Source organism: Gouania willdenowi, chromosome 6, assembly GCF_900634775.1.
Source record: "Gouania willdenowi chromosome 6, fGouWil2.1, whole genome shotgun sequence".
Classification (NCBI taxonomy): Eukaryota; Metazoa; Chordata; class Actinopteri; order Blenniiformes; family Gobiesocidae; genus Gouania; species Gouania willdenowi.
Genome location: NC_041049.1, coordinates 17,308,687 through 17,336,191, shown reverse-complemented (window position 1 = coordinate 17,336,191; position 27,505 = coordinate 17,308,687). Strand labels below are relative to the sequence as shown.

At 35.6% G+C, this 27,505-nt stretch overlaps 2 protein-coding genes across 4 annotated transcripts; both read left to right on the top strand.

The window, feature by feature from the left end:
• The first annotated feature begins 862 nt into the window (after positions 1-862).
• cdpf1 (cysteine rich DPF motif domain containing 1) lies at positions 863-5,746 on the top strand. Of its 2 annotated transcripts, none has more exons than XM_028449310.1 (3): positions 863-1,028; positions 1,192-1,303; positions 4,832-5,746. In XM_028449310.1, the coding sequence occupies exons 1-3, from the start codon at positions 916-918 to the stop codon at positions 4,907-4,909; spliced, it is 303 nt and encodes a 100-aa protein (XP_028305111.1). In that variant the 5' UTR covers positions 863-915; the 3' UTR covers positions 4,910-5,746. The 2 variants fall into 2 exon arrangements, with proteins under 2 accessions (XP_028305111.1, XP_028305110.1); XM_028449309.1 differs by having other exon boundaries at positions 4,824-5,746.
• A 5,721-nt stretch (positions 5,747-11,467) lies between these two features.
• LOC114466232 (cyclin-dependent kinase inhibitor 1B-like) lies at positions 11,468-14,635 on the top strand. 2 transcript variants are annotated; one of them, XM_028451833.1, is made up of 3 exons: positions 11,468-12,141; positions 12,915-13,030; positions 13,992-14,635. In XM_028451833.1, the coding sequence occupies exons 1-2, from the start codon at positions 11,736-11,738 to the stop codon at positions 13,004-13,006; spliced, it is 498 nt and encodes a 165-aa protein (XP_028307634.1). In that variant the 5' UTR covers positions 11,468-11,735; the 3' UTR covers positions 13,007-13,030; positions 13,992-14,635. The 2 variants fall into 2 exon arrangements, with proteins under 2 accessions (XP_028307634.1, XP_028307633.1); XM_028451832.1 differs by having other exon boundaries at positions 13,987-14,635.
• Positions 14,636-27,505: the final 12,870 nt, after the last annotated feature.

The following is a 27,505-nucleotide window of genomic DNA, read 5'->3' as shown; positions in this document are numbered from 1 at the left end:
AATTACAATTTAATTACATTTACGGTGGCCGCCATTTTTTCCGATTACAATTTAATTACAGTTATTATTTTCCCCCTGAAAGTGGATTATAATTATTTTCTCAATTGCTAAAGTTTGATTACAATTTTACGAGCTTTTTATTTATTTATATAGTGTTCAAAAACAACCCACATGGAACCAAAGAGTTTTACTGTTGATCTCATGTAGTTTGTATTTTACGGTACTGTGTGTGCTCATTATTTATAGGCCTGTTGTCATGACTGTATGTGCTTTTGTGTTTGTATACTATAGTTTAGCATCTTTACATTTTAGTGCATTGATTACAATATCTTATATAAAAGCCCAAATAGGGACAAAAGATGGAATTTAGCCAATGCTGTAAACTAATTGTAACCCCCCCCCCCCCCAAAAAAAACAGTATTGTTACTCTTTTAATCATCCCTATTTAAATAAATTATATCATATCCTAATTGATTTTTTTTTTTAAACTCGAATTTGCAAAAATAAAAATCGTTTTTATCTACAAATTCAATAAATCGATTTTTTTCCCCAGCCCTAAGTGTTCCAAAGGCAATTTTCTGAACTCCATTACAATTCAATTAGGATTGCAATGGAAATATAATTTTGCAATTAAAATTATAAATATGCCTGAATACAGTTCGTTAAGATTTTGTGCTGTTTTAATTTGAATAAGAATAAATTTATTTGTAATCTTTGGGTTTTTTTTAATCAAATACTAGACACTTCAGGCGACTCCACGGTTGAAAACCCCTGATAAACAATCATCTTTATTATAAAACCAAAGGCAGTGTATGTCTCCCCCAGACCGCTAGGTGGCAGTGTAGTCCTATAAGATCGCTCAGGAAAGCCGAATAGAGGAAAAACTTGACTCACTTCTCGTTTTGTTCCGTAAAAATGGATCAAACTACCAATGACCCCCCTGACCAAATGTTTACATGTCAGCTTTGTGGTTTAAGCAGCCCTTTCACCTACTATGGACAGAAACCACCCAAGACCAGAGCCATTGTGTAAGTAGAAGCGCTCGTTTACAGCCAGTGTGCTAAATGCTAATGCTAGCAGTAGAAAGAGGCGGACACAATTTTGAACGCTTCTTTTTTTTTTTTTTTTTAATGTTTCCATGTATTTAGCATTATTTTGTGCTCGCACACTAAACCGTGTGTCACCCTTCAGGCTGTTAGAGGACTGTTATGTGACGAAGGACCCGTTCAGTCCAGACAAGGAGAAGTTCCTGGTTCTGGGATCAACGTGTAGCCTGTGCAGTACATGTGTCTGTGTTTCACCGGTGAGAGAGAGAGACACACACACACACACACACACACACACACACACACACACACACACACACACACACACACACACACACACACACACACACACACACACACACACACACGTGAAGACCAATGACAGAATGGTGTCTTATGGGATCCACCCTTTCTGAAGGTCATACAGATCTGATTTTAACTTCTAAAATCATGAAAAATTTAAGGGAACACACAAATCACTTGAAACATCTAACACTCACTGAAAAAGTTCAAACCTGAATTTTCTGTCCCCACGGCGTGAGTGATATTTCAGGAGGCGGACCCCACCAGGGTAGAAAAACCAACACACACGACAGTTATGGATTACAAGTACTCACGTTACTGTCATTTCAGTTGCTTTTATGGGCACTTTTATTTTTAGTATTTTGCTAAATCAGTAATTTTACTTGTACTTAATTACGTTTTAAAAGAAGTGACGTAATTTGTTACATTTTTGTATATATAATTATTTTTTTAATTTATTTTTTATAATGATGAACATTGTGAAATCACAAAAATTGAAATGACCAGACAACAATTAAATGCGTCACATTATTAATTAAACATTGGTTTAATTGGTAACGTTATAAACTATTCCAAAACTGCACATAATGGAGGTCATTTTCTCAGTTTTAGAGTTCATGAATGTAGCTTTACTTCGAGCCTGATAATTTTTTATTTTTTTTATTTTTTATCTTGAATTGAATTCCATGGTTTTATTTTATTTAAATAATAATAAAATAATAAAACACATTTTGACAAACCTTGTATTTAATACAGATGCCCTTGTGGAAAAGGAACTGTGGTATGATTTATTTTTCACTCCCAATACGATACCGGTATTGCAGCCTTAAATATTTGTTGATACCGACATTGATTCGATACAATATTAGCACAATTCATACATACTTTTATTACTTACTTTGTGGTGTGAAATGTTAGAAAAGGTTTGGTCAAATAATTTTACTCAAACTGAGAACATTTAGAAAACATGCGTATGATGAAAAACTGATTTATTTCTTTAACCTGAACCACAAGAAAATTCTACAAATGAGTAAAATAAAAATTTAAAATAAATTAGAAGACCCTGAAAAATAACTTTAATGCATTAAATAACAAAAAGTATTGGAGTGCTGCAAAAAAAAAAAAAAAAAAAAAAAAAAAAATATATATATATATATATATATATATATATATATATATATATATAAAATTACATTTTTGTTGCTGTTATCAGCACGGGACATAGTTAATAAGTAAATATTTTGATGTCGTTCCTATGATCAAAAGTTCCAAGTTTAAGATCTACTGGCAAAATCAAACCAATCAGATCACCAGATTCCTCCAATGCAGAGATCAATGTGAAGTTAGCTTCTGCAGTGAATCAGCTTTACCTTAGACAACACAACTTTTTTAAATTAAAAACTGAGTTAGATGTGTTTAAATAAATTGATAATCAGTAAAAACTATGCTGAATTTGAGTTTAAAGAAAGGGGGACTAAAATCAAAGTAAATATGTGTGCGATTACTTTGATCCTAAAATAAAATAATGAATCATTTTGGGTTGGAAATGTTTATTTGATGCCTTTATAGTAGGGCTGGGCAAATGAAATAAAATAATCAATTTTATCAAATTTGTAAATAAAAACGATTTTTATTTTGCAAATTCGAATTAAAAAAAATAAATAATTTTTTTTTTTTTAATTTTCACCACAGTTTTTTCTGACTTTTTCACGTTCCGTCCTTGTGGGTAACCATAGCGCGATGTGAGCCCGCCCCCTCTTTGTTTACATGTGTTTACCCTTTGAGTAGCTATATGTGTGCCACAGACATGTTTCATGTTTTATTCACACTATGCTGAGATGCTAAGGGAAGAGTTTATTATTGTTTTTAATTGTAATATTAATATGTTATAAAATATGTCGTTATCTGATTTCTTAATCAGAAAATTTAAGCTACTGTTTAGTTGCTGTTGCACTTTTACTTAAACCTGGGTTAAAGTTTAAAATTGTTGAACGTCAGAGCCTCATTTACTTTTTATTTTGGGATTGTTTTATGCATTTTAACTCTTAAAGACAATCACAGCAATAAAGTTGCACTTTTGCCCGCAGTCATTTATTAAGTGTAGTGGAAAAAAAAAAATCGAAACTCAGGGTTGGGGTCAATTGTATTTTGTAGTTACAATTATATTGTCTTGTATCCATGTTCAATTACAATTTAATTACAATTACGGTGGCCGTCATGTTTTCCGATTACAATTAAATTACAATTATTATTTTCCCCCTGAAAGTCAATTACAATTATTTTCTCAATTACTAAAGTTTGATTACAATTTTACTATTTTTTTAAATTTATTTATAGTGTTCAAAAACAGCCCACATGGAACCAAAGTGTTTTACTGTTGATCTCATGTAGTTTGTATTTTACGGTACAGTGTGTGTGCTCATTATTTATAGACCTGTTGTATGTATGTTATAGTTTAGCATCTTTACATTTTAGTGCATTGATTATATCTAATATGAAAACCCAAATAGGGACAAAATATGGAATTCAGCAAAAGCTATGAACAATTTTTTACGAAAACACACAGTATTGTTACTCTTTGTATCGTCCTTATTTAAATACATTCTATCATATCCTAATTCTCTCTTGTTCTAACCTTACAACTCGTATGGGGGTGTGAAGATTCACTCACAGGTAGTATTAAAACTTAATATGAAACATATTTTAATAAGTATGAACTATGTGTGTGTAAGCCATAGAACTGTAACATGGTTTCTAGGGCTGGGCCATTTTGCCTAAAAAAATCTCAGATTTTTTAAAGAAAAATTCAAGTTTCGATCCGATTTTCAAGTATTTTTTTTTTTCAATGCACTTAAAAATGACTGCAGACATCAGATATATTGTCAAAAATGCAACTTTATTACTGTGATTGTCCTCAAGAGTTAAAATGCATAGAACACATTTTTCTTTAAAAAAAATCTAAGATTTTTTTTTTTTTTTAGGCAAATTCACCCAGCCCTACTTTATAGTAATAAAGTTCCTTGACTGAATATAGAAATGAATAAAACTATAAATAAGCACCTAGACTAAAACAAGTTTACACTGCTGTGTAGAAAATATGTTAATCTCTGTTGTTCTTTTTCACTGTCAGAGCAAACGTTGCATAACGTGTTAGAATCAGTAATGGAGGCTAAGTCATTAATGTCTGAGCAGAAGCTTAGCTTGTTTGATATCTGATGGATATAAAGAACTTTCTGCTGTTAAATCTACACTACACTACATTACACTCATCGGCGTAGTAACAATCCTTTCCTTTGGATATCCAAAACACGCCTAACGCTGAAAGCGTTTAACGCACAATGTCATGCTCCGTACTCTGTGGTTTAACTGTTTGTTTCATGACGTTGTGTCTTAGGGCAATGTTTAACGTAGCGTATCAAAGAAGATCATAAGAACAAAAAGAGCCTGTTTACTGATTGCGTTGTCTTCTGTCAGGAGTGCAGTCTCTACTACACCAAGAGGTTCTGCATGCAGTGTGTGAACAAGCACTTGGAGCAGTTCCCGCTCCAGATCCAGACTGAGCTGGCCAAGAAGAAGCAGAGCACTAAGACTGCCGTCTCATGACACACGGTTGGAACCAGGTCCACCAGCAGATCTTACACATCTGTAGAGTGTACACTGCGTTTAGATACACGGACATAATCCAGGTTATTTTCAAACATTTGTAGTCCCAGCTCCACCAAACTGTTAGAAACCAGACTGGAAAGGGAAACCTTAGACTGGCTGGCCAAAAAAAATAAAGTCACAATCTGGATTTTACTAAGCCAATGGTTAAGAACATCCCATTGGATAATTACTGCACTGCACGAGTGAACCTCCAACTGATGCAGAGAGTAGCTTCTCATTTGGTGAACAAGCACGGTGAAAGACACATCCTGTGGTCTGGGAAAAGATGTTAATCTGTTTCAGAAGGGTCAAAAATACTGGCAAGCATCCAGCGGAGAGAACATCCAATGAGATTAATGAAGCTGCTGAAACCAGGTCGAGAACTGTCCAACGTAATATGAACGACTGGAAGGACAATAAGAGAACATCATCTTCCAGGAAGGAATGTGGTCAGACACAAAATCTATAATGATGTCGATCCCTTAAATGTTTGGTGAAATCAAATCATAGTGAAACCACATTAGAACTCAGGGATTTGTTTAAGTAAGAAAGGAACCCAAGGGAATGTATCCATTAATTTACACACTCCAGTACAGTAGGTGGTGACATGCTCCTATTCAAGTTGGTTGCATTGCATCATTAACCAAGAGAAGGGATTAGGACAAAACAATAAGAAAAGCATGTATATCAGTGAGGCTAATATCAAAGTAAACACACAGAAAAACACAAAAAAAAAAAACAGCAAAAGTATACAAAACGACTGAAAAAACATACAAAATTACAAAAAAAAATTGACAAAAGGACAGCAAAATTACTTTGAAAACACAGGAGACGACCACAAAAATATACAAAAGTGTACAAAACAACAACAGAAATTAGAGGTGTCCCGATTCGATATTGATATCGGATATCGGTTCGATATCAGCCAGAAAATGAATATTGGATTTTATTGGACTGCATCTAAAATTATATTATAAAAAAAATACATATATTTATTCAATTGTCGAATACTGTAGATATTATGTTGAAAGGTAAAATGTATGTAACCATTTGGTTAATAATAAATGGGTCAGTTTTACAGTTACTGACTATTGTTCTCTGTTTGATTAACATCACTGGATCAAACATTCTACACTACAAAATAAGTCATTAAAGTATGTATGATTCATGCTTATCAGATTGTTATCGATATAGGCTGCAATATCGGCATCGTATCGTAAGTGAAAAAGTTGTATCGGGACATCCCTAACAGAAATACACAAAAATGACTCATTAGATACAAAGCAACCAAAGTACTTTGATAACACAGATGACCACAAAAATACACAAACTGACAACAAAATACACAAAAATTACTCCAAAATGACAAAATAATACACAAAATGACTGAACACACAAAACTACGATATAAAAACACAAAATATTTATTTTTAAAAAAGTTAATCACGTCTGTATAAATGCTCAAAATAGTCATTTTTCTCAGTGCTGGCATGGATGTAGATAATGTGGCCCTTGGATCAGACAGTGAACATGGTTCAGTGAGTCTTTGATCTGGTTCCAGAGTGATGGCGCATCAGGGTTAGAAGTGATGCTCCCATCATTCCCAGTAACTACTGTTCAAGCCTGTGTGGGCGGGGCTATGATCTAATGTTACTGCAGTTAGTCAGGTGGAGCATCACGTGACCAGAGAATGAGGTCAGCTGACTACTTAACTGCCAAGTTATTTCCTCAATGGATTTGTTCTTCCCTGATGACGTGAGAACATTGAAAGATGACAATGTTAGGATTAATCTGGCTCAGATGGTCAAAAAATAATAATAAATGCAACTTTGGACAGAAATAAATGTTTTCTGACATTGCAGAATATTGTGGAAACAATGCTACAGCAACTCTGTGATGTCATCAAAGCTAAAAGTGATTCAAAGAAATATTAGTTTATGACCTTTTTACACAGGCAGTGTATTTATTCAATGTTTTACTATCACTGCTTTTAATGTTATGTATTATTGGTCAGTTTTTCTCATACCTACTGTTGCTGACTATTGTTCTCTGTTTGAGTAACATCACTTGATCAAGCCTTTTCTAACATTCCACACTACAAAATAAGTAATTATTATTTTTTATTAAAGAAAAAGAATTAAAAGCATGTATGAGTCATGTTGATATCGGATCGGTATCGGGCGATACGCAAGGCTGCAATATCGTATCATATCGGCAATGAAAAAGTTGTATTGGTGCATCCTTACCAAGTACAATTTAAAAACAACACAAGGAAATGAACTTGGTAGTTGGTGCGAAGAACAAAAAAAAACCTGAAACAATAATAATAGTAACAATAAATATATACGTGATAAAGTGCTACAGGTAATATTGTCTGTATGACTCAAGATAGTGCAGTAACTAGAGTTTTTTTTTTTTAATGACCAACGTGGTTTCATCAGCATTTCAAACGTCATGTTTTCCTCCTTTAAAAACTCCTCCACAGACTTCTTATGCTGCCTGATATTTGATTATTTTTTTTTTTGTCCTGAATTGTCAATAAAACAGAAAATGTGTTTTCCCATGTGGAGAGAATGTTCTTTAATCTTAAATCATTGGTTCTGCATGTTTGATCTTAACACTCATTCTTAATTGTTGAGCTAATCGTTTCCGTCTAATTCTGTGTAGTTTACGGATAACTCGATTTAAAGCGACAGCAGTGCAAGTACACTATGGATTAGGCATCGGTTATTATTGATGGGCGCGTATTTATGGAGAGATGTTAGAATCAACACAGAGACCATCTGTGCTGCCCTTCAATGGATTTAAGTGGAATGCCTTTGTCACTTCTGTGAAGTTAAAAAATCAAGGAAAATTGTTGCGATCGTGTCCCTGCCTGTCGCTGTGGGTGTTCACAGAAGAAACGTTACTACTTCTCACCATGGAGGCCCGTTTCAGTTTTTTTTGTTTTTTTTTTTCCCCTACCACAGAACAGGAAGCCAGGCAAAGTGTTTTATGAAGCTTCACCATTTCTCTGCTTCCTTTGCAATTCTGAACTGGCATATGTAATTGCCAGCAGTGAAACGCACAAAACCACCGATGTGTGGCTTGAGTGACAAAGTTTTTGTCAGTGCCAGCGATGACGGAAAGCTCTGAAAAATATGTCATCTCGTGGCAGATGTGAAACTTTTTTTTTTTTTTTTTTTTTAACCTCGCTCGCTTTTGCTCCTCCGTTTTCTACGTCCTTGTGTGACCTTCGGCTGAGTGGATTTAGCACTGGATGGATTGTGCCACATCTGTCTGCACCCACACAGTGGTTAGATAAAGGATTCACGTGATGACTCTAGCCTGGTTAGAGGGAGACCTCGGACTCGTTGTCACGGTAACCTTTCCACTACTAGTGTTTGCTTATCAGGCCGTACACATGTGTTTACTGAGGAGGAGATATTACAGTAGGATGACTAGATCAGAAAATCTAAACCATTAGCTTAGCGCAGGTAGCAGCATTGCTTTCATTTCACAAAACAAAATTGTCATTTGGTACTTTTTAGATTAAATGTTGTAGTGTAATTTTCTTTCACCCTTAAAATTGAAACAGAAAATGTTTGGTAACCCCTTTTCTGATTTTTAAGAACTATTAAAAAAAAATTAAATAAAATGGCCTTTGTTTTTCTTAACCACACAGATGACTCAGCATTTCTTCACAAGCATGTGCTCTACAAGCCCCATTATTCAGAATCAGAAATACTTTATTTATCTCAGGGAGAAATTACTTTTGTCCCAGAGGTTTAAGAAATATTACAAATAAAAACAGAAAAAGGACATAATTAAGTAAAAATACTGTTCATTAAATAATGATTAGACGTGTGCACACATTACAGTAGAAAAAAATAAATAAATAAGGTAAAAATAATAACAGCAATATAATACAAATATATACAAGAATCAAAAAGTATCTGAATATTTCAGAAAAAAAATCAGGAAATATGGCTTTAGGAAAAAATAATGACCGGTCAAAAAAAACTTAATTCTGTCATAATTAACCACATCAAGCCAACAATAAATATATGCATATCATCAGATAATTTTAAAGTTAAAACTAGCCAAAAAATGTTTTATTATATTTGTTATATAGTTTTTCACTCAAAGTGATTTTGTTCATTTAAAGATATTTATATTTAAAATGTACTAAATATTTTCTTATCCACAATTTGATCAAAACAGCCAAATAATCTTAAAATCGTCATGCACAAATGTCACAATATTAATCATGTATGTTAAAAATATTACTATATAATTCAGTGGTAGCCAACCATTTTTGGATCGTGACCCCATTTTAATAAACAAGAATTTCTGATGAAACCAAAAACATTTTTTTTTTAATCTGGAATTAGTTTTTGCTTCCAGTTTGTTAAACTGTACTACAAATACAGAGTAGCCAGTGTTAGTAACAAGTTGTGCCAGGGCAGATATTTTTATACTGCGTTTTACTTTTATTGACTAGATTTATACAATGCAGTTGTTTTATTATGTAAAATAATAATTACAAAATTTCAAAAATAAATAACATTTTAAGTGTTTTTTTTTTTAATAATTTTTTTTTAATCAATTATTAGACATTTCAGATGACCCCATTTAAACTCCAGGTGACCCCAAGGTTGAAAAACACAGATGTAATTAAATACATATGTACAGTTATCCAGTTTTTTTTTAGTTTTTTTTTTTTTTTTTTTTTAAAGGGCCAATCTACAATAAGTTTTTAAATTTCTTTGATGCAGGGGTGTCAAACTCATTTTAGTTCAGGGGCCAAATACTGAGTAGTTGGATCTTTAGTGGGCCACAGATTATAGATGGGGAAAAAAGAGCCTTTTTAACATTATTGTGCACTAGTTTGCACTTCTAGGTGTAAATTACATATAAAGAATAAAAGAGACCAATAATATCCAAGCATTAAGTGACCTTAAATTTAAATTCACTTACATTATGAACAATCGTTATTTAATTTAGTAGAATAATTAGAGGAAATTTGCAGGAATATCCATATTTTTTTTTAAATTTGAGATTAGAAAATGACATGCCATGTGATATAAGCATTGTAAATGATGTGTATCCATGTGTATCCATGTGTATTTAGAAGGGCTGAGATATATACAACTCAATTATTTTATAATTTACACATTTACACGTGTTTTCTGGCATTTTTACTTTCTTCTGCAGGCCGGACTAGATGCCCTAAAGGGCCGGATTTGGCCCCCAGGCCTTGAGTTTGACACGTGATTTAGAGCCTACGTTCACAAAGTGGGGTACCGGTACCCCACTTTGTGAACACATAAGGAGCCTCCATGCATTAGTCGTTGTAAAACTACCCATGGTTATAGATTAGATATTATTCCTCAAAGTGATGGGTGAAATGTAGAGAACAATGTCACTGTAGGGCTACGTAATATGTAACATTACATCAGTGGTTCCCAACTTTTTTGGGTCGTGACCCCATTTTAGTATCATGAATTTTTGACGTCTCCAGAGAGTTTTTTTTTTTTTGTTTTTTGTTATTTTGTTTCTGGAATTAGTTTTTGATAATGTTTGTTGTTGCCAGGATTGGTGCACAAAGTGACAAAATGTGCCAGCTCAGATGTTTTTATACAGCATTTTATTTGAACTAGATTCATATTTGAGAAAGTGAAAGGATAAAATACAGTTGTTTAAGATTGTTTTGTGTGGTGTTAAAAAACAGTAATTAAAACATTTAATTTTTATTTTATTTATTTATTTAAATTTTTTTGCTGTACTACCCAGATCTTCCCTCACCCACACACACAAAAAAATACATTTTTAATGAGTATTTATTTATTTATTTTTTAAAAAATATTATTAAAAAAAATGATTAGACATCTCAGGGGACCCCATTTGAATTCCAGGTGACCCCACATGGGGTCACGACTCCAAGGTTGAAAACCCCTGTATTACATTAATGTTTTTAAGTGTGCAGCGGTGGGGGGTACATGGCTTCAGGTTAAATGTCTTAAGGGGTACGGGACTGTGGACAGTTTGGGGAACACTGATTTAAACCGTTTTTTTTTTTGTTTTTTTTAAGTTAACATTTTCCTTTAATTTTAAAATTACATTTTATTCACAAAATCCTGAAAGAAAAAAAAATCATTGACTGCATATTTTTAAAATTATAAATGAATGGCTTTTTTTTTTTTTTTTATGAATTACCTTGGCTATAAACGTGTCGTTTTGGATCCAGTCGCTGTGTTCAGCCCTGCTCAACGTTAAGAGCTCAGTGGGCGGTCCTTGTTCAGTGGGCGGTCCCAGTTCAGTGGGCGGTCCCTGCTCAGCACACCAATGAATCGGCCTCTGTTTAAATAGTCCTCGATGTCAACTTTTCGTCTTCACTCACAGTCACAGCTCCCTCTAACGCCATGTTGGCTGTTATGACTTGACGTGTTTTCGTCTGCTTTTTTTTTTTTTTTTTTCTTTTTTTTTTTTTTTACTACGGACGTGACAGGAGTGGCTCTCGGGTTAAATCCCCTGCCTCTGTGGAGAAGAAGAAGAAGCAGCAGCAGCAGCAGTGTTGTTTGTTCCGCTTTTTTTACGCACACGCGTTCTTTGGATGGTACGCACGGGGCACGCATGCATCACTCCGGTGACTTTATGTGGAAGGAATACTATTTGGAAATAGCAGTTTGAAACGACTTTCTTTCTCCTCCCCACCCCCCCACCCCCCCTTTTTTTTGCATCGCGTTTTGGTTTGTTTGTATGTGCAACAAAATGTCAGATGTTCGCCTTTCTAATGCGAGTCCCACATTGGGGAGGGTGGAGGCGCGGCAGCCGCCAGAGAACACCCGAACCTCGGCTCGCAGAATCCTTTTCGGTCCGCCTGACCGGGCGGAGATACAGAGATATGTGGCTGAGACTCTGCAGGAGAATGTGCAGGCTTTCAGGGACAAGTACAACTTCGACCCGGTGGAGGACAGACCGCTCACCCCGAGGAACTACGAGTGGGTGGAGGACGACGACCCTCCGGAGTTTTACCTGAGACCACCGCACCGGAGACCCCCCGCTGAAGCAGGGACCTCCACCCGGAGAGAGGAGGAGGATGAAGAGCACGGAGCTGCAGCCACGGAGAGGAAGACTTGTAGGAAGAGGCCGTGTGTGGATTCAGGTGAGCAGGGCAGATGTGGGCGCTGTCACGTATCCCCAGATGTTTTTTTGTGCACGAGTAGCAATAACACTAGTCTTCAGTACCAAAGTAAAGGTATAGATACTTAAATAAAAATGGCTCTGATTAAAGTAAAAGTATTGAAATTGTTCCTTTAACCTGAGTAAAAGTTAAAAAAAATAAAATAAAAAAGTACATGCTATTAAATGTACTGAAGTAAAAATAAGACGAATCTCTTTTCAATAATAAGACAATGTTTTAAACCAGCAAATTCCATCTTTTATTTATTTAAGATTTTGTAAAATACTGATGGAAACAAGTTAAATATCCCTTATGAACACCTGGAGAATTTAGCACTCATAATAAATACTTTTTGTAATTCAAGAAGAGCCAAGGCAGCTTTAACAATTTAAAAAAACTTGTGGTTGTTTTGCTTTTTTTTTTTTTTTTCTTTTTTTTTTTCACGTGAAGTCATTTTTGAAGGTCTTAAAAGTAGAGGTCATTTTTTAAATGTAAGGAGTAGAAAATACAGATATTTCTTTACAACAATTAAAGAATAAAAGTTAAAAAAAAAGTGGCAAAAATATATACAAACTCAAAGTATAGATGCCAGGGGGGGAAAAAAACTACTTAACTACAGTAACAGTATTAGTACTTCGTTACTTGCAGTTTGTTGTTAATAATTTGCACTATTTGTATTGGTGCCAGATGTGTTACCTTATTTTCCTTTTTCTTGTGGTGTTTTTCTGCTCTTTACGCATGTGTTTGTGCACCAGGTGGCTGTCAGAGTAAGATTTTTCACACTGACAAGAATGACGACGACGATGACGAGTCGGACGGTGGCAGCAGGCATCAGATCAGTGTGTAGCTGCACTAGCAGCAGCACTAGCAGGTTAGACATCAGCTCTCTTTCTGTTTCACTGCAATCATGACATTTTTCATGCACTGACAAAATTATGGAAGCCCGTTTACGCCACTAAAAACAATCAAAAATCAAGAGTTAGTAAAGTCATAATAATGAGTTAATGAAGTTAATTTTGAGATAGAAAGTCATAATTTTGAGATAGAAAGTCATTATTATGAGTTAGTAAAGTCATTATTTTGAGATAGGAAGTCATAATTACAATAAAAAGTCAGAATTATGAGATGTAAAGCCATAATTAGAGTTAAGGTCGTTATTATGAGTTAGGAAGTCATAATTATGATAAAAAGCAATAATTATCATAAAAAGTAATAATTATGACAAAGTCATAGTTGAGTTAGTAGTCATAATTATGAGATAAAAAGTCGTCATAATGAGTTAGTAAAGTCATAATTACGAGATAAAAAGTCATAATTATGAGTTAGTAAAGTCATAATTACGAGATAAAAAGTCAGAATTTTGAGTTAGTAAAGTCATAATTATGAGATAAAGTCATACCTGAGTTGGTGAAGTCATAATTATGAGGTAGAAAGTCATAATTATGAGACAAAAACATGAGCATTTGCAGCAGTAGTCTACAGACACTGCTACCATTCTTAATGACACTTTGACTAATAATTCACTCAAAACACATATTTTGTGTTTTGAGTGAATTATTAGTCTTTAGTTTTTAGAATTCAACACATGGTACATAATGTGGAAAATAGTAGAAGTACATAAATGGATTTGCATAAAAAATAATTTTCTCATAATTATGACTTTCTTTCTCATAATTATGACTTTGGCAAAGTCCTAATTATGAATTAGTAAAGTGATTTTTAATTTTTTTTAGTGGCGGAAACGCGCTTCTATATTTAAGCGTGCAGCCTTTTTGGAAAGATGCTAAAGAAAATAATAATTAACAGATGCACTGTTTCCTCCCACAGAGCAGAGCAGAGCAGAGACCCATTGCTGGTGGAATACTGTAGCCTTTTCTCATCACCTGACAAGAGTGGAGAGACTTTTGTTGTTGTTTTTTTTCTTTTTTCTTTTTGTAAACCAGCCTTTTTCCACAAGAAAGGGAGGATTATGGATGATGAGGAGAGGCTGCACAGGCACTGAATCTGTACACTATCAAGTTTTGGCACACACACGATAATTAAATTGCCTCAAAAAGCAGCAGAAAATGTAGCAGTGTGCAAATGAATATTTGCTGAATTTTGTTTTTTGGTTATTATTGACTACCTATGTTTTAAAATGTAGCACATAAGGAAGCATACCATGCTTTTTCCTACCTTTTTGTTATTTTTTTTTTTTTTTTTTTTTTTTTGTCTTTGTAATAATTGTGTGAATTTGACTCTGGGAGTTGCAGTGCAATTCTCAGCAGAGACATATTATTGTTCTAGTGGTCATTTGTAACAATATTCAGGTAATCAATGTAAGTTTAATTACAAAATAAATGCAGATTTCAGAAGTCAGGGTTATTGTTAAAAAAAAAAAAGAAAAAAAAGAAGAAGAAATAAATACAAATGTTTTTATTAACGGCTTTATTTCCCCTGTGATAGTAATCTATAGTTTGGTTGAAGGCTTAGATGGCCACACTGTAAGTTGAGGGTTCATCTAACTGGGGAATGCAAAAAATAGATAAAAGTTTACATGCAATTATAATTTTTTTAAATTTAATTTTATTCCCATTGTGTGCCTTTTTAAAAAAGGGGTTTTTGCCAAAGTTTGTGGCTTTTTCCCTGAGCCTGAGGACGAGGGCAGGCAGGGAGAGTGGCTATACTGTACTGAGCAATATCCAACCAAATTCCAACAGTATTTGCTAATAATCCTAAGAAATGTTTTTTTTTCCTTATTTTATTTTTTAAACAAATTATTTTAAAATTTTAGTGCCTTTTTTAGGTCACATGCCCCTTTTTTGTAATAGGTATGGTCGAGGTTTAACATAGATGAGGTATGTTAAAGTCTCTGGGCTTTTTTTTTTTTTTTTTTTAAATATATATATATATATATATATATATATATGCAAATATGTGAATCACAAAACTGTCCTTGTGTTGTGGAATTCATGTGGAACATGTAATTGCACTATTCCTTTCTCATTTAAAGTGAGGGCAAAAGAAAAAAAAAAAAAAGAAGCAAAGTAACACCAGCTCATTTGGTGTAAAACTTTGAAGTGTACCTGTGTGCTTTTATTTCTGTTTTTTTTTTTTTTTTTTTTTTTTTTGACAAACACTGAAAAATTATACTAACTTATTTATGTTGAGCTTCTTTATGGGTGTATGTATAGCTTCCCAAATTGTCTTTTTGTGCCTATTTTTTTTTTTTTTTTTTTTGTAAATGTATTTTTTCATTATTGTTTCTAAAATAAATCAATAAATTTGCAAAACTGAGCCCAATAAGTGATGCACTCTTGTGTTTCTTTGTGATGTTCTTTACTCTGTGACTGTGGAACAAATACATTTGCCCATTACTTTCATTGCCAAGTTACTCCACCCTTCACACACACACACACACACACACTCATAAGAATAAGAAAACAAAACATTAGACATGCTTTTACAGTAAAGAGTGTAACACATCAGTTATCTAAAGTGGTTATTAAACGGTAACGCGTTAACCATTACCACATGATGTATCACTTGCTTGAATATGCTTTAATTGCCTTGATTTCTCTTTGCTCATTTTTATATGCTTGACACTATTTTGCAACGGTTTCTCTAGTTTTGCAGCGCGGCTTAATCACATGAACGTGTATATAATATAATGAAGCTCAGGATTAAAGAGCTCAATGCAATGCAGCAGCAGCAGAGAGCAGGCTCAGGCTGTCTCATAGCTCTCAGCTCTGTCACTGATAGTTGAAAACAACAAGGGTATGTCCTGAGGAAAAGAGGGAGAGGGGGAGGTGCTTTAGTGACTGACACACCCAACCTCCAATCAGAATAAAGAAGAGAAAAACAGACCACTTAGAAGACAGCCAGTGGGTGAGCAGTGGGAGGGAGTTCAGGACAGTACAGGCTGTTCTTTTCATAAGACACACACCACTCAATTAGTTTCATTGGCTGACTCTTTCCTGTTGATACCAGTGAGTAGAAGTCAATGCGCTTTCTCTCTCTCTCTCTACCCCCACCACTTTTACACATACACACACATTCCCGTACTCTCTCTGTGTGTGTATGGAACCACCTTTCCCGCAAATTTTAGTTACAATTTTTACAGCACTGGAAACTTTTCCCCAGGAGTATGTTACAGAGCATAATAAGCAACATTTTAAGTTAACATCAAATTGTTTAAAAAAACAACTTGTTTATCTTTTTGGCATGTTGAAGGAGAAAGTACGAGAAGAAGCGAAAGAGTAATATTGTCCATGCCATCGACCAATGAGCATTGACCAAAGACTATAGAGTTTTTTTATTTGGTTTATATTGCAAGCACAACTATGGCAACTGTTGTGATTGACAGCTCAAAGTCCACAGAGATCAGGTTTTTAAGCGAAATGTGCAGAAAACAGACCAGATGTCAATTTAAACGATACAAACGAGACTGAGCTTGTGAAAAACTGAGACAAATAAATGGTTTTGGGGAAATTGACCTGGACACTGGCTGTAGGACTGTCCTCGGTAAATAGGGACGTCCAAATGCAACAAAATGACAGAAAAATACCCAATATTTACAACAAAAACTCAGAAGATGACCACAAAAATACTGAAAAATAACTGAAAAAGTATAGAAAGCATAGAAAATACACAAAAAGTACTCATGCAACACAAATTGACTCCAAAATCATACAAAATGACACAAAAGAATACAAAAAAGACCACAGAAGTACACAAAATGACAGAAAACTATACAAAACTATAACAAATACTTAAAATGACTCCAAAAGCACAAATGAGACACACAAAGAAATACAAAATGACAACAAAAATATACAAAAAGACTCCATAAACAGACAAGATAACATTTTTGTGGCCCCGCTGTGATAAAACTTGCCCATCTTTGCTGCATATGCTTTTTTGGCAGAGCTGAACAACATTTTTTAGTTTGTTATTAAATCTATCATTGGTTACCCGCTCCCCCCTCAACCCTGGATGGCAGGTAATCGATGTACAAACAGGCGATATGTGGTGTAGATGTGAGGCTAGAAAAAGGATTCACGCGACTGCACTAATGGATTGTTGAACATAGTGCAGGGGTGTCAAACTCATTTTAGTTCAGGGGCCAAATACGGAGCAGCTTGATCTCTAGTGGGCCACAGATTTTGTAATAATTGTGTAATAATTTGCAAAAAATTGAAGGATTTTTAAAGAATTTTGAGCACATTTTTGCTGGTTGATGAAATACAGAAAACATCTACGTTTTCCTTCTTCCAGATTTGAATCTTCAAAACAAGAAACTACAATATGATTGTATTACTTAAACAGTTCTGCGTGGAATGCTACGTCAGAGTAAATACAAAAGGAACTGTGTGTTGTTATGGTGTTCTTGGCTAGAACCAATGTCTTATCAAAGTGTTCATCAGTCTGCCTTCAAACTGTCAGCTGATGAAGGCATGTGATAAAGTGACATGTGTTTAATCCAGCATATGCTGTATCATTTGTTTGGCATAACAACATACCAGAGAAAGCAAACACAGTGACAACATATGAGACAAATGTCCACATCATGATCATCATAGGCTGCCCCACTGACGTAGCTCTTTACTATACGTTCATTTACATACTAACCTATAAATTCAACGAACTAATCCTTTACACTGGAAAACATAAAAACCAAAATGCTTAAAGGTGATATCCAAAGTTTCTGAGAAACGTCTCAATGTCCCGCCCTAAACCGCTCCACTTCCTCCCACTGCCTTTGCCAATCTACCAGAAGCCACGCCTCTACTTTTCTGCACGCGCATCACGGAAGATAACGTGGTCGCATTGATATAGGTCTATAGGTCAGGAAAGAGCCAAAATCATATTTAGCTGATTGCTGCTGTGATGCGCAGCCTTGTTTCCGTGCACAGTTCTGCATTCACTTTGATTGACAGAGTCCGCAACAGGAAGTCGAAGCCTATTGGCTCGGTGATCACGGCGCTCATTTCTATTTGTATAGGGGTCTATAGGACAAAGGAGGGACTTATATACATTATTGTATATGAATGACCACCGGCAGTAGACCATAGTAAAAGACTAGTTAGATATTTTCTCGCCTTTCAAAAGAATCATACATAAACATAGATTTCTCAGAAACTCTGGATATCAGCCTTAAATTCTGTCAAATGTGCCACTTTGAAACAATTGTTTTAGACTAACTCAAAGCAATAAGCACATGACATGTAATTGACAGTCATATATAATTCCTCCATGCAGTTTGTAGAGTTTTCAATGACACTATTGTGAGACGAACAATGTATTTTTCTACGAAGAGTCATGCTGATTTTTTTATATAGATTTTGATGTTGAGCTATTGCACTCTATGTTCTCAAATTCTATTTTGGCAGTTATCAAAATTCAGGCCAATACTACACACAAAATAAGGCAAAAACTCATCAGTGTCTAATAAAACATAACACATGAACACATTATTCAAAAATGTAGTGGCATTTTTTGCTCAACTCTGTGTTGTGTTTATGGACACAACAACAAAAATATTGCTAAGTTGAGGTTTTGTTTATTCAGAGAAGGTTTTTTAGGATTTAAAAAAAAATTCCTGACATGTTTTGACTGTCAAATGCTAGTCCTCATCAGAGGAGTTCTGTTGATCACCTTTGATGGTTGCTTTGAAGTTTCACTTGACTTTCATGTAAAAGTTCAAGCGATTTCTTGAAATTTCTGAAAAACCTTGTCTGAATAAACAAAACCTCAAGTTAACATACTGTCCAAAAAGAAGACAATATGAATCTCGCTGGAACTATTGCTAATGCACACCATAATGGAAACTGCATTGTTTGTTTTTTTTAATGTGGATGTGATTGGAGCCAAAAACACAGTAGTTACGCAGTCACGGTTTATTTGTTATACGGCAACTTTCTTAAAGCTCCAAAAATCTCTCGGTCAACAAGTAACTTCCATGTTACATTTTGTTATAAACACAATCGTGGGAGGTGTATTGAAGAAATATTTGATTTTTTCAAAGTGAATTAGAGGAAGAACTTTTCATTCTTGCACTCAAAATGTGGCGACAATAAACGCAGTGGTGGTGGTGGGCGTCGGCCCAAAATAATAAAATGACTGCTTTAGCTTCAGGGATTATTTATACAAGAAATGCAATGCATCTTAAATCTAACATGAGTAAGGGGGGGAGGAGGATGAAATCCTTAAACTTCAGCCAAGAAGTAAGAACTTCTACAGTCCACAGTTTAAAAATATGCAACAAACACTTTATAATCATCATAAAGTACCCGAAACGCCACCATTGACTGAGTGTCCCCCTGCTTACCCTCATTTATTGTCGAACTCAACTTAGCAAGAAGCAACTTGCTTACCTTAGCAAGATTTAGCAAAGACATTGTCATGCACTTTAAACTGTAACCATTTATTTATTTATTTCAAATGAACGAATAAAAAAAGAATAAACAAATCTCAACAGAAATCTCTTTTCTCTTTTCAATATAATACACGTTTGATTCAATTCAATTCAACTTTATTTGTATAGCGCAAATTACAACAAAGTCATTTCAATGCGCTTATCAAAATATAAAATTCATAATAAGAAAGAGAAAACCCAACAAGATCCACATGAACAAGCATTTAGCGACAGTGGGAAGAAACAACTTTTAACAGGAAGAAATCTCCAGCAGAACCAGGTTCAGAGGTGGCAGCCATCTGCTGTGACTGGTTGGGGTTAGTGGACAGAAGGACACACAGAACAGGATAGAGAGATAGAACATCAGAGTGTCCCAGACTAGTTGAGCCGTGAACCACAGATCAGGAACTGCCATCATCAGCATCACGACACCTGAAACAGAGAAGAGAGAGAAGGGAGAGGAGAAGGCACTGACTGCAGAAAAACAAGATACATTATTATCAAGTCAGCCTGTCTTGGCCTTGGGCCTCATTCCCAGTGACCTAGTCAATACTTATTATAAATGTGACGATTCTCTTCCTGTTTATTGGTAAGCTAACAGCGACTCCAAGGTCTGTAAATGCAACCGTTCACAGATGAGCCCATGTCCGCTCTAGTGGTTAGTTTATGTTATAATTCAGTCCTGTTTATGCAGACTGTAAATCATAACCAGCTACATCAGAATTTGAATATCTTCCCGTTAATTGAACCAGTAAATGTGACAGATGAGCCCAAGTCTGCTCTAGTGATTAGATTATGTTATGATTCAGTCCTGTTTATGCAGACTGATTCGTTTGACAAGGGATAGAAAGAAGCCTATGCTCGTCAAGTCCTACCCCAATTATTCACCATTAACAACTGCAAAATCCAATGAAATAAACTAAATGGACAATACAAATAAATACTCCAATCGACCTAGTAAGAGAAACAAAACAAAAACAAAACAAAATGAACAGGCACCATCAACATATGAGATTTACATTCTCCTTCATTTCTGTACTTTTCAAATATATATCTTTTGTAGCCTCATTGGCTTTTACTAACCTTCTGTTTCTTTGAAGGTCGCTCAATGGTTCCATCAGTCGCAGTACACTGGTTCACTGTGAACTTTTCTCTTCCAAGTCATTAAAATACTTCCACATTGTTAGAGTTGAATTAGTAGCCCTTAGTTACAGCTGCAGATAACGAAATGAGAAATGGGTCATAAATCTCTGACATCTTGAAGCTAATGTTATAGAGAGATATTCAGCAGAGCCTACAAATTATTAGCTCATACCTTGGCAAACAAAGCCCTTTTTCTTTTACGAATGTCTTATTTTATTGAGGAAATACAAGCTTGCATCTGGTTTAGGATTTTGTCTGTTTTCCCCGCCCCCCAAAATTCATTATTTATTTATTTTTTTACTGTTGTTTTCCTCTCAGCTCCAGCTCGTGGCCCTGTGCTCCTGGAGGAGTTGAAGCAGAGACAGATGAGAAAAAAGTAAAAATGAGGTTGAATGGTAGAAAGAAAGAGGAGAGAAAGAGAAGGCTGCTTGGCTGCGTCCTGCAAAAGCTCGGCCAAATCACGTCCAGCGCAGGATGTAAACAAACTAATCTGCCAATCTGAAGCCTTTACACATTTTTGTTTCGCTCAGGGCAGCATGACTCATACAGCCTGCCCCTGTGGATTCTGGCTGTCCTGCTGCTAGAGAACTGCAGTGTTTAGTTTGTCTTGCAGCAGGGGTCACTAAGACTATGCAAGCCCGCTGTGCTCTCCACCAATACATACAAGTAGTGATTTAAGACAAACCTGGGTATTTTTGAATAGTGAAAATGTGCTTCTCTGTATAGTGTAGGATGTTTGCAATTCAAAATTGCTGAACAGATTCAGATGTGTCTTTACCAATAACTATTATTAAAGGTGTAAATAATGGCACTTAGCTGCAAAAACCAATTCCTTTCAAAATAAAACACAAGCTCGACTACAACAAGTACACCACCCACTTATGGTAGTGCCTCCGATTTTCCATTTTCAAATTTCCCATACTCCGTTTAAGGGTTTACCCATTGCAGCGTCATGTTACACTTTTCCATGTCCTTTCTGTTTCATCATCTTTCTCTGTTTAGAGCAGTGTTTCCCAAATGGGGGTTCGTGTACCCCTAGTGGTACATGATGACAGTACAGTGGGTACTTGAGAGAGAGAGAGAGAGAGTGGAAAATTAACAAATGAAATCATTACAAATATTGAGTTTATCAAAAATTATAATCATAATAATTATGTTGGAAATGATTTTGATTAGAACATAAAATGAAAATACAAAGGTCAGTCTTGGTTCCACATCAATTATAAAAACTATAGAAATAAATCTATTCAGGAGGCTCTAAATACTGTTTATTTCCACTTATTTACAAAATTATATTCTTTAAAAACACTCATTAATTCCATAATTATGCTCTAGAGTGTTTTTTTCACTTAATTATGAATACAATTTGTTGGACAAAGGGGGTATTTGGATTCAGAAATAAGAAAGGACGGGGGTACTAGCGCCAGAAAAGTTTGATAACCACGGGTTTAGAGGACTTAACAGGCTATCAAACTATCCGAAATTGTACCAAACATGCTAAATAGGATAACAGAGATTTACAAAATTGTAATGGTTATGCCGAAATCACGCAAGATCACATCGCGAAAGCAATGTTAGCCACACTGCTAGCCACTCAGCCACCTGTTAATGGGATAATATCATGGAAATGCATGAATCCCTCCCAAAACATTGTCAAACATTAAATTACTGCCAACCGGGCAAATGACCAAGACCCTTTCAGATTTAAATGCAGTCATAATAATCTGAACCAATTGTTAATTTCAACTCATTAAAAGCAAACTTTCAATCACAGAATAACGTGACTAGACAAACCGTAACACGTAGCGAACAGGATTTTAATGGGATTATGGGCTGAATTCGACATGTTTGTCAACTTTCTAAGTCAGTCACCGTTAAAAAAGAAAAATAGCATGTAAATGCATTATATTGTTTTGAAAAAAAATGCATGCTAGGCATTTTCTTGTCATTGTTGAGGTCCAACTTTAAATAGAGAGAGAGAGAAAAAGGGGTTCGATTACTTTTTCTGTTAAAGAACGTAAATTCTGTTTTTTTGTCTTCTGTTTTCCGCAATCACGGGAAAATTGGAGGCCCTATTGTAGCTTCATAAAGACCCTCGATTTGAAAATTTCTGATCCTGCAATTCTCTCTCTTTGAACTATATTAGCTTTCAACGCTACATTTTCTAATAAATACTTTCAATAAATTCTTCATATGTTTGAGTTTCATGTCTGCATCTAATTATAGGAAGATTTAAGAAATGACAAGGGGAATCAGATGGACACTTCTTGGCTGACTAAACACTAAAACTGTCTAGTGGCTTTGAGTTTTTCCATCTCACCCAAGTGGCTCAATGACACGTGGCTGAAAGTAGGAAAAGCAGAACAACTCGGCTGAAATAAGGCAACAGTCAACTGCTGAACAGGCTCAAGCTCTCTCTAATAACCCGAGGCCACGTCTTTTCCCAAAGTACATCACAGTTCAGGCATTTCCATATGTAAAGTAAGTACAGCAAGATTAACCTGAATACTGGCAACCTCCAGTTCAAATCAGTCCTGCAGTGCAGTTTTCCTTTAATCACTGGCAGGTTTATAAGTTTGCATGCAACCTTATGGATGGAGGTGTCTTTAAATTCAATCGCAAGTAATATTTCTTCAACCACATCACCGGCTTTTTATCTCGACTTACAGAAAACGTCTACTTATGTACGCGGATTCCTTTCTCTCGGCTTGGATCACTGATAGCATGAGATAAAGTTGTATTTGTTTCCCCTGTGACACAATAATCTGAGTGTTTGGAGCTTGTGAAAAATTAAACAGCGGGAAAGTGAAAACAGGCTCAGATGATCTCTGAACAGTTGAGACCAAACCAAAGCTCTGTTGTTTTAGTTTTCAGGAGTGAGTAATGTTTGACCCGAGGACAGACGTGTGGCTACAGGAAGTATCAACACTCGCAGGTCAGAGCAAGGTCGACACAAACTCTTCTAATGTCTCTGATTGGTGCTCTGATGGGGTGAGATAGGGTCACGACCTTTTTTAAGGGGGCAAATGTTAAAGACTGTCGTTAAATGAAGGCTCCAAAGAGATTGTTTTATCCTTCTGCAGGGTCACCAAAACACACTCAGAAGAGTTCACAAGCTGGCTGAAATATACTGAGTTTTTGCCATTTATCATAATCTGTTCTTAAAATGGGAAGATTGTTGGCACGACCAAATCCCAACTTATTGAAAAAATGGTTTTACGTAAAAGCATAAAATAGTCATAAATAAATAAATAAAGAGAACTATTAAGAAGTGGAAATTAACAACACAATAAATCAGATCTGAGCAGTGTTAGGAACACCATTTATAGGTTAAAACAAGATATTGTGATATTAACACGTCACAAAATGTCACGTCAAGGGAACGAGTGGCATCGCAAGGGGTATGAAACACACAATCTACTACACACCAGAATGTTATGGTTTTTAAAAGAATATACATTCCTAATAAGTTGAAAAGGTCATACCCTGAGGAAGTATGTTCACAATTAAAGTCAAATAGAAGCATGGGCATTATTCCAACATTATTCCTTTTTTCCCTTTCCAAAAATATCGTGCCGTATTATCGCAATCCCATTATCTTACATTGTATCGTGTCATGAACTCAGCGTATGGTCCCACCTCAAGTAAAAACACATTTTCGTTGACTAAGATGGTTTGTTGTGTGCAGATAGATGGCTGTAAAGCTCCAGTCCTTCCTGCTCCTCTAAAAAAACCTCACTTTCCAACTGAAGACGATTAAAGTTACTTTTTAACTTCCGGAATACAGGTACACATGCGTCATCATTATCAGTTGAAATAACTTTGAGAGTGATTGGAGATGTCATAATGTAGCCAATGCTGCTCTGTTCACCATCACCATTATTATTACTACTGGGGCCATGTTGGACATCTACCTACAACTAATGCTCAATTTATGAACCAAGCTGTGTGACAAAAAATATATTTAATAACCAACATGGTCTACCTTGGGACTGTGAAACTTTGTTTTTCTGAACACTCATTTTACGACAAGCCAACCAGCATTCAAATTCAAATTTCATGGGAGTAAAAATCTTGAAAGATCTGTGGCATCGTAAATGTCAGCATGGGTTTTCATGGCAATCATTAGACAGACTGGATTAACATCACTTTTAATAGAGCTAGCATTTCTCAAAAGCTGCTGTTTCTTTAACTTACATGTATTTACTTTTTATTCAGCTTTACTGTCTTTTAAGATGTACCTTTGATAAAGTGCCAAATGTTACTGTGGTTACTGTACTCCAAACTACATTTTCTTGTGTGTGTAAATCAATAGTGTTCATATGATGGCGTAGACACAGGGATGTTTTTTTTTTACTATTCTTTTGTAATGTTCTAGCATGCAGGTGTTCCACCGTGACAAAAGCATGTGGGATCCGTTTATTTAGAGTTCAACACTTCACAAATGATTTTTTTCTCATTGCATACCTACTAATCTACATCTTGTCTCCAGCCTTTACAATGTATATGACAGATTTAGCAATATACTTTTGCAGGGAATGGAAAGTGGAGAACAAATTTCGAGTGATATCACACTAAAGATGGTATAAAGCAGGGGTTAAGGATGTAGTTTCTATGTCAATCCTCTGTTTTGTCTTCCTTGTTTACATATCTTGGCCTTACATACGAGTCAAAGCTAGGGGATCTTTGAGTTTTTCTTTCTACTCACCCAAATTGCAGGTTTGTTTTCAGAGGAGGGCCAAAAAGGTGAAGGAAAGTTGACCTCTTTCAGGCTAGACAAACTTGCCCTGGAGTTGACACGAATGTGATCTGACCTTGGATAAAAAGGCATGACCCTGGCCGGCTACAAATCTTTTCAATCCCTGAAGGGAGAAGTCCACAAAAGAAAGTAATAAAAGACTGGCACCTTGTATTAATCGTTTATTACAAGTTGTGGTGGGTGAGAATTCCTTTCTAAACTAACTTTTGTAATCTTGAAAAATGTTGGGCTTTTGCCTTTTTTACTCTTGTATTTTACTCTGTAGTATACATACTATATACAAATAGTGTATAGAGTAGGGGGTGGGATGAGATATTATATTTAAAGGTCACAAGAGGTCTTGTTGGGTGTTGTATTGTTGTATAATGCATAGGGGAATAAAAAATAATGTTTTTTCCCTTGAGATTCTGACATGCTGACTCTCTCTACCCTTCACTGTTGTTATTCTTCTAGTAGACGAGATGCAGCAGAGGCATGTTGTTACCCTCACAGGTCAGTCAAGGTTGTGTGTGCACTATAAACAGTCCAATGGTTTTAACCAGGTGGATTTTTGTTTTAAAAGGATGTCATGATGATGACCATATTATCTGTGTGGTTCTAGTTTCAGACTGGCATGAATTGTTAGCCTTTCAATTAAATTAAATTAAATTGACCTTTATTTGTATAGTGCAATTTACAGCAAAGTCATTTCAATGCGCTTATCAAAATACAAAATTCATAATAAGAAAAAAACCCAACAAGATCCACATGAACAAGCATTTAGCGACAGTGGGAAGAAACAACTCCCTTTTAACAGGAAGAAATCTCCAGCAGAACCAGGTTCAGAGGTGGCAGCATCTGCTGTGACTGGTTGGGGTTAGTGGACAGAAGAACACACAGAACAGGATAGAGAGATAGAACATCAGAGTGTCCCAGAATAGTTGAGCCGTGAACCACAGATCAGGAACTGCCATCATCAGCATCACGACACCTGAAACAGAAGAGAGAGAAGGGAGAGGAGAAGGCACTGACTGCAGAAAAACATGATACATTATTATCAAGTCAGCCTGTCTTGGCCTTGGGTCTCACTCCCAGTGGACTAGTCAACACTTATTGTAAAGGTGACAAATCTCTTCTTGTTTATTGGTAAGCTAACAGCGACTCCGTCTGTAAATGTTCACAGACGAGCTCATGTCCGCTCTAGCGGTTAGGTTATGTTATGATTGTTTCAGTGGTTTTTTAATAAGAAAAATCTTATTTTAATGTTTTTGATATTCAGTTTGCATGTCCACCTCACAACAAGAAGGTCCTAGGTTCAAGCCCTGGGGTGGTCACTTGGGTCCTTTATGTATGGAGTTTGCATAATCTCCCCGTAGTGCGTGCTTTTCCTCCGGGTACTCCGGCTTCCTCCCACAATCCAAAAACATGACTGTAAGGTTGATAGGAGTCTCTTAATTGCTCGTAGGAGTGAATGTGAGTGTGAGTGGTTGTCTCTGTATGTGTTGCCCTGTGATGGACTGGCGCCCTGTCCAGGGTGTACCCCCACCTAGCGCCCAGTGTGTCGGAGATAGGCATCAGCAGACCCCCACGACCCTGAAAAACAGGAACAAGCGGGTCTGAAAATAGATGGATGGATGAATATTCAGTTTGAAACTTGAAATGCTCATACAAAGTTCAAATTCATATAGATGTAAATTAAACAATAATAAATACATACAAAATGTTTTCATTTTGCAAAGGTGGTATTGTTCCCATAAACCAATATTGTGTCTTGTATTGGATCGTGAACTCAGTATCATATACCACTCCGAGTATATAGCAATTTCCAGGCCATAAGAGTGGCTTAACCTGCTAAACAATCTGATTAACTTGTTACTAACTTTATAGCACCGCTACAACATCCTATTGTATTTCTACAAAGTAAGAATGCATTATTACTAATTGGTGCCAGATACATAAAAGGCAGTGTCTACTCTTATGCTGCATTGGATTGCACTCGAACACGGATAAGTCCGAAAGAAAGAATCAGAAAAGTGCAATTAAACAGCCCTTGAGCTTGGGACCGGCAG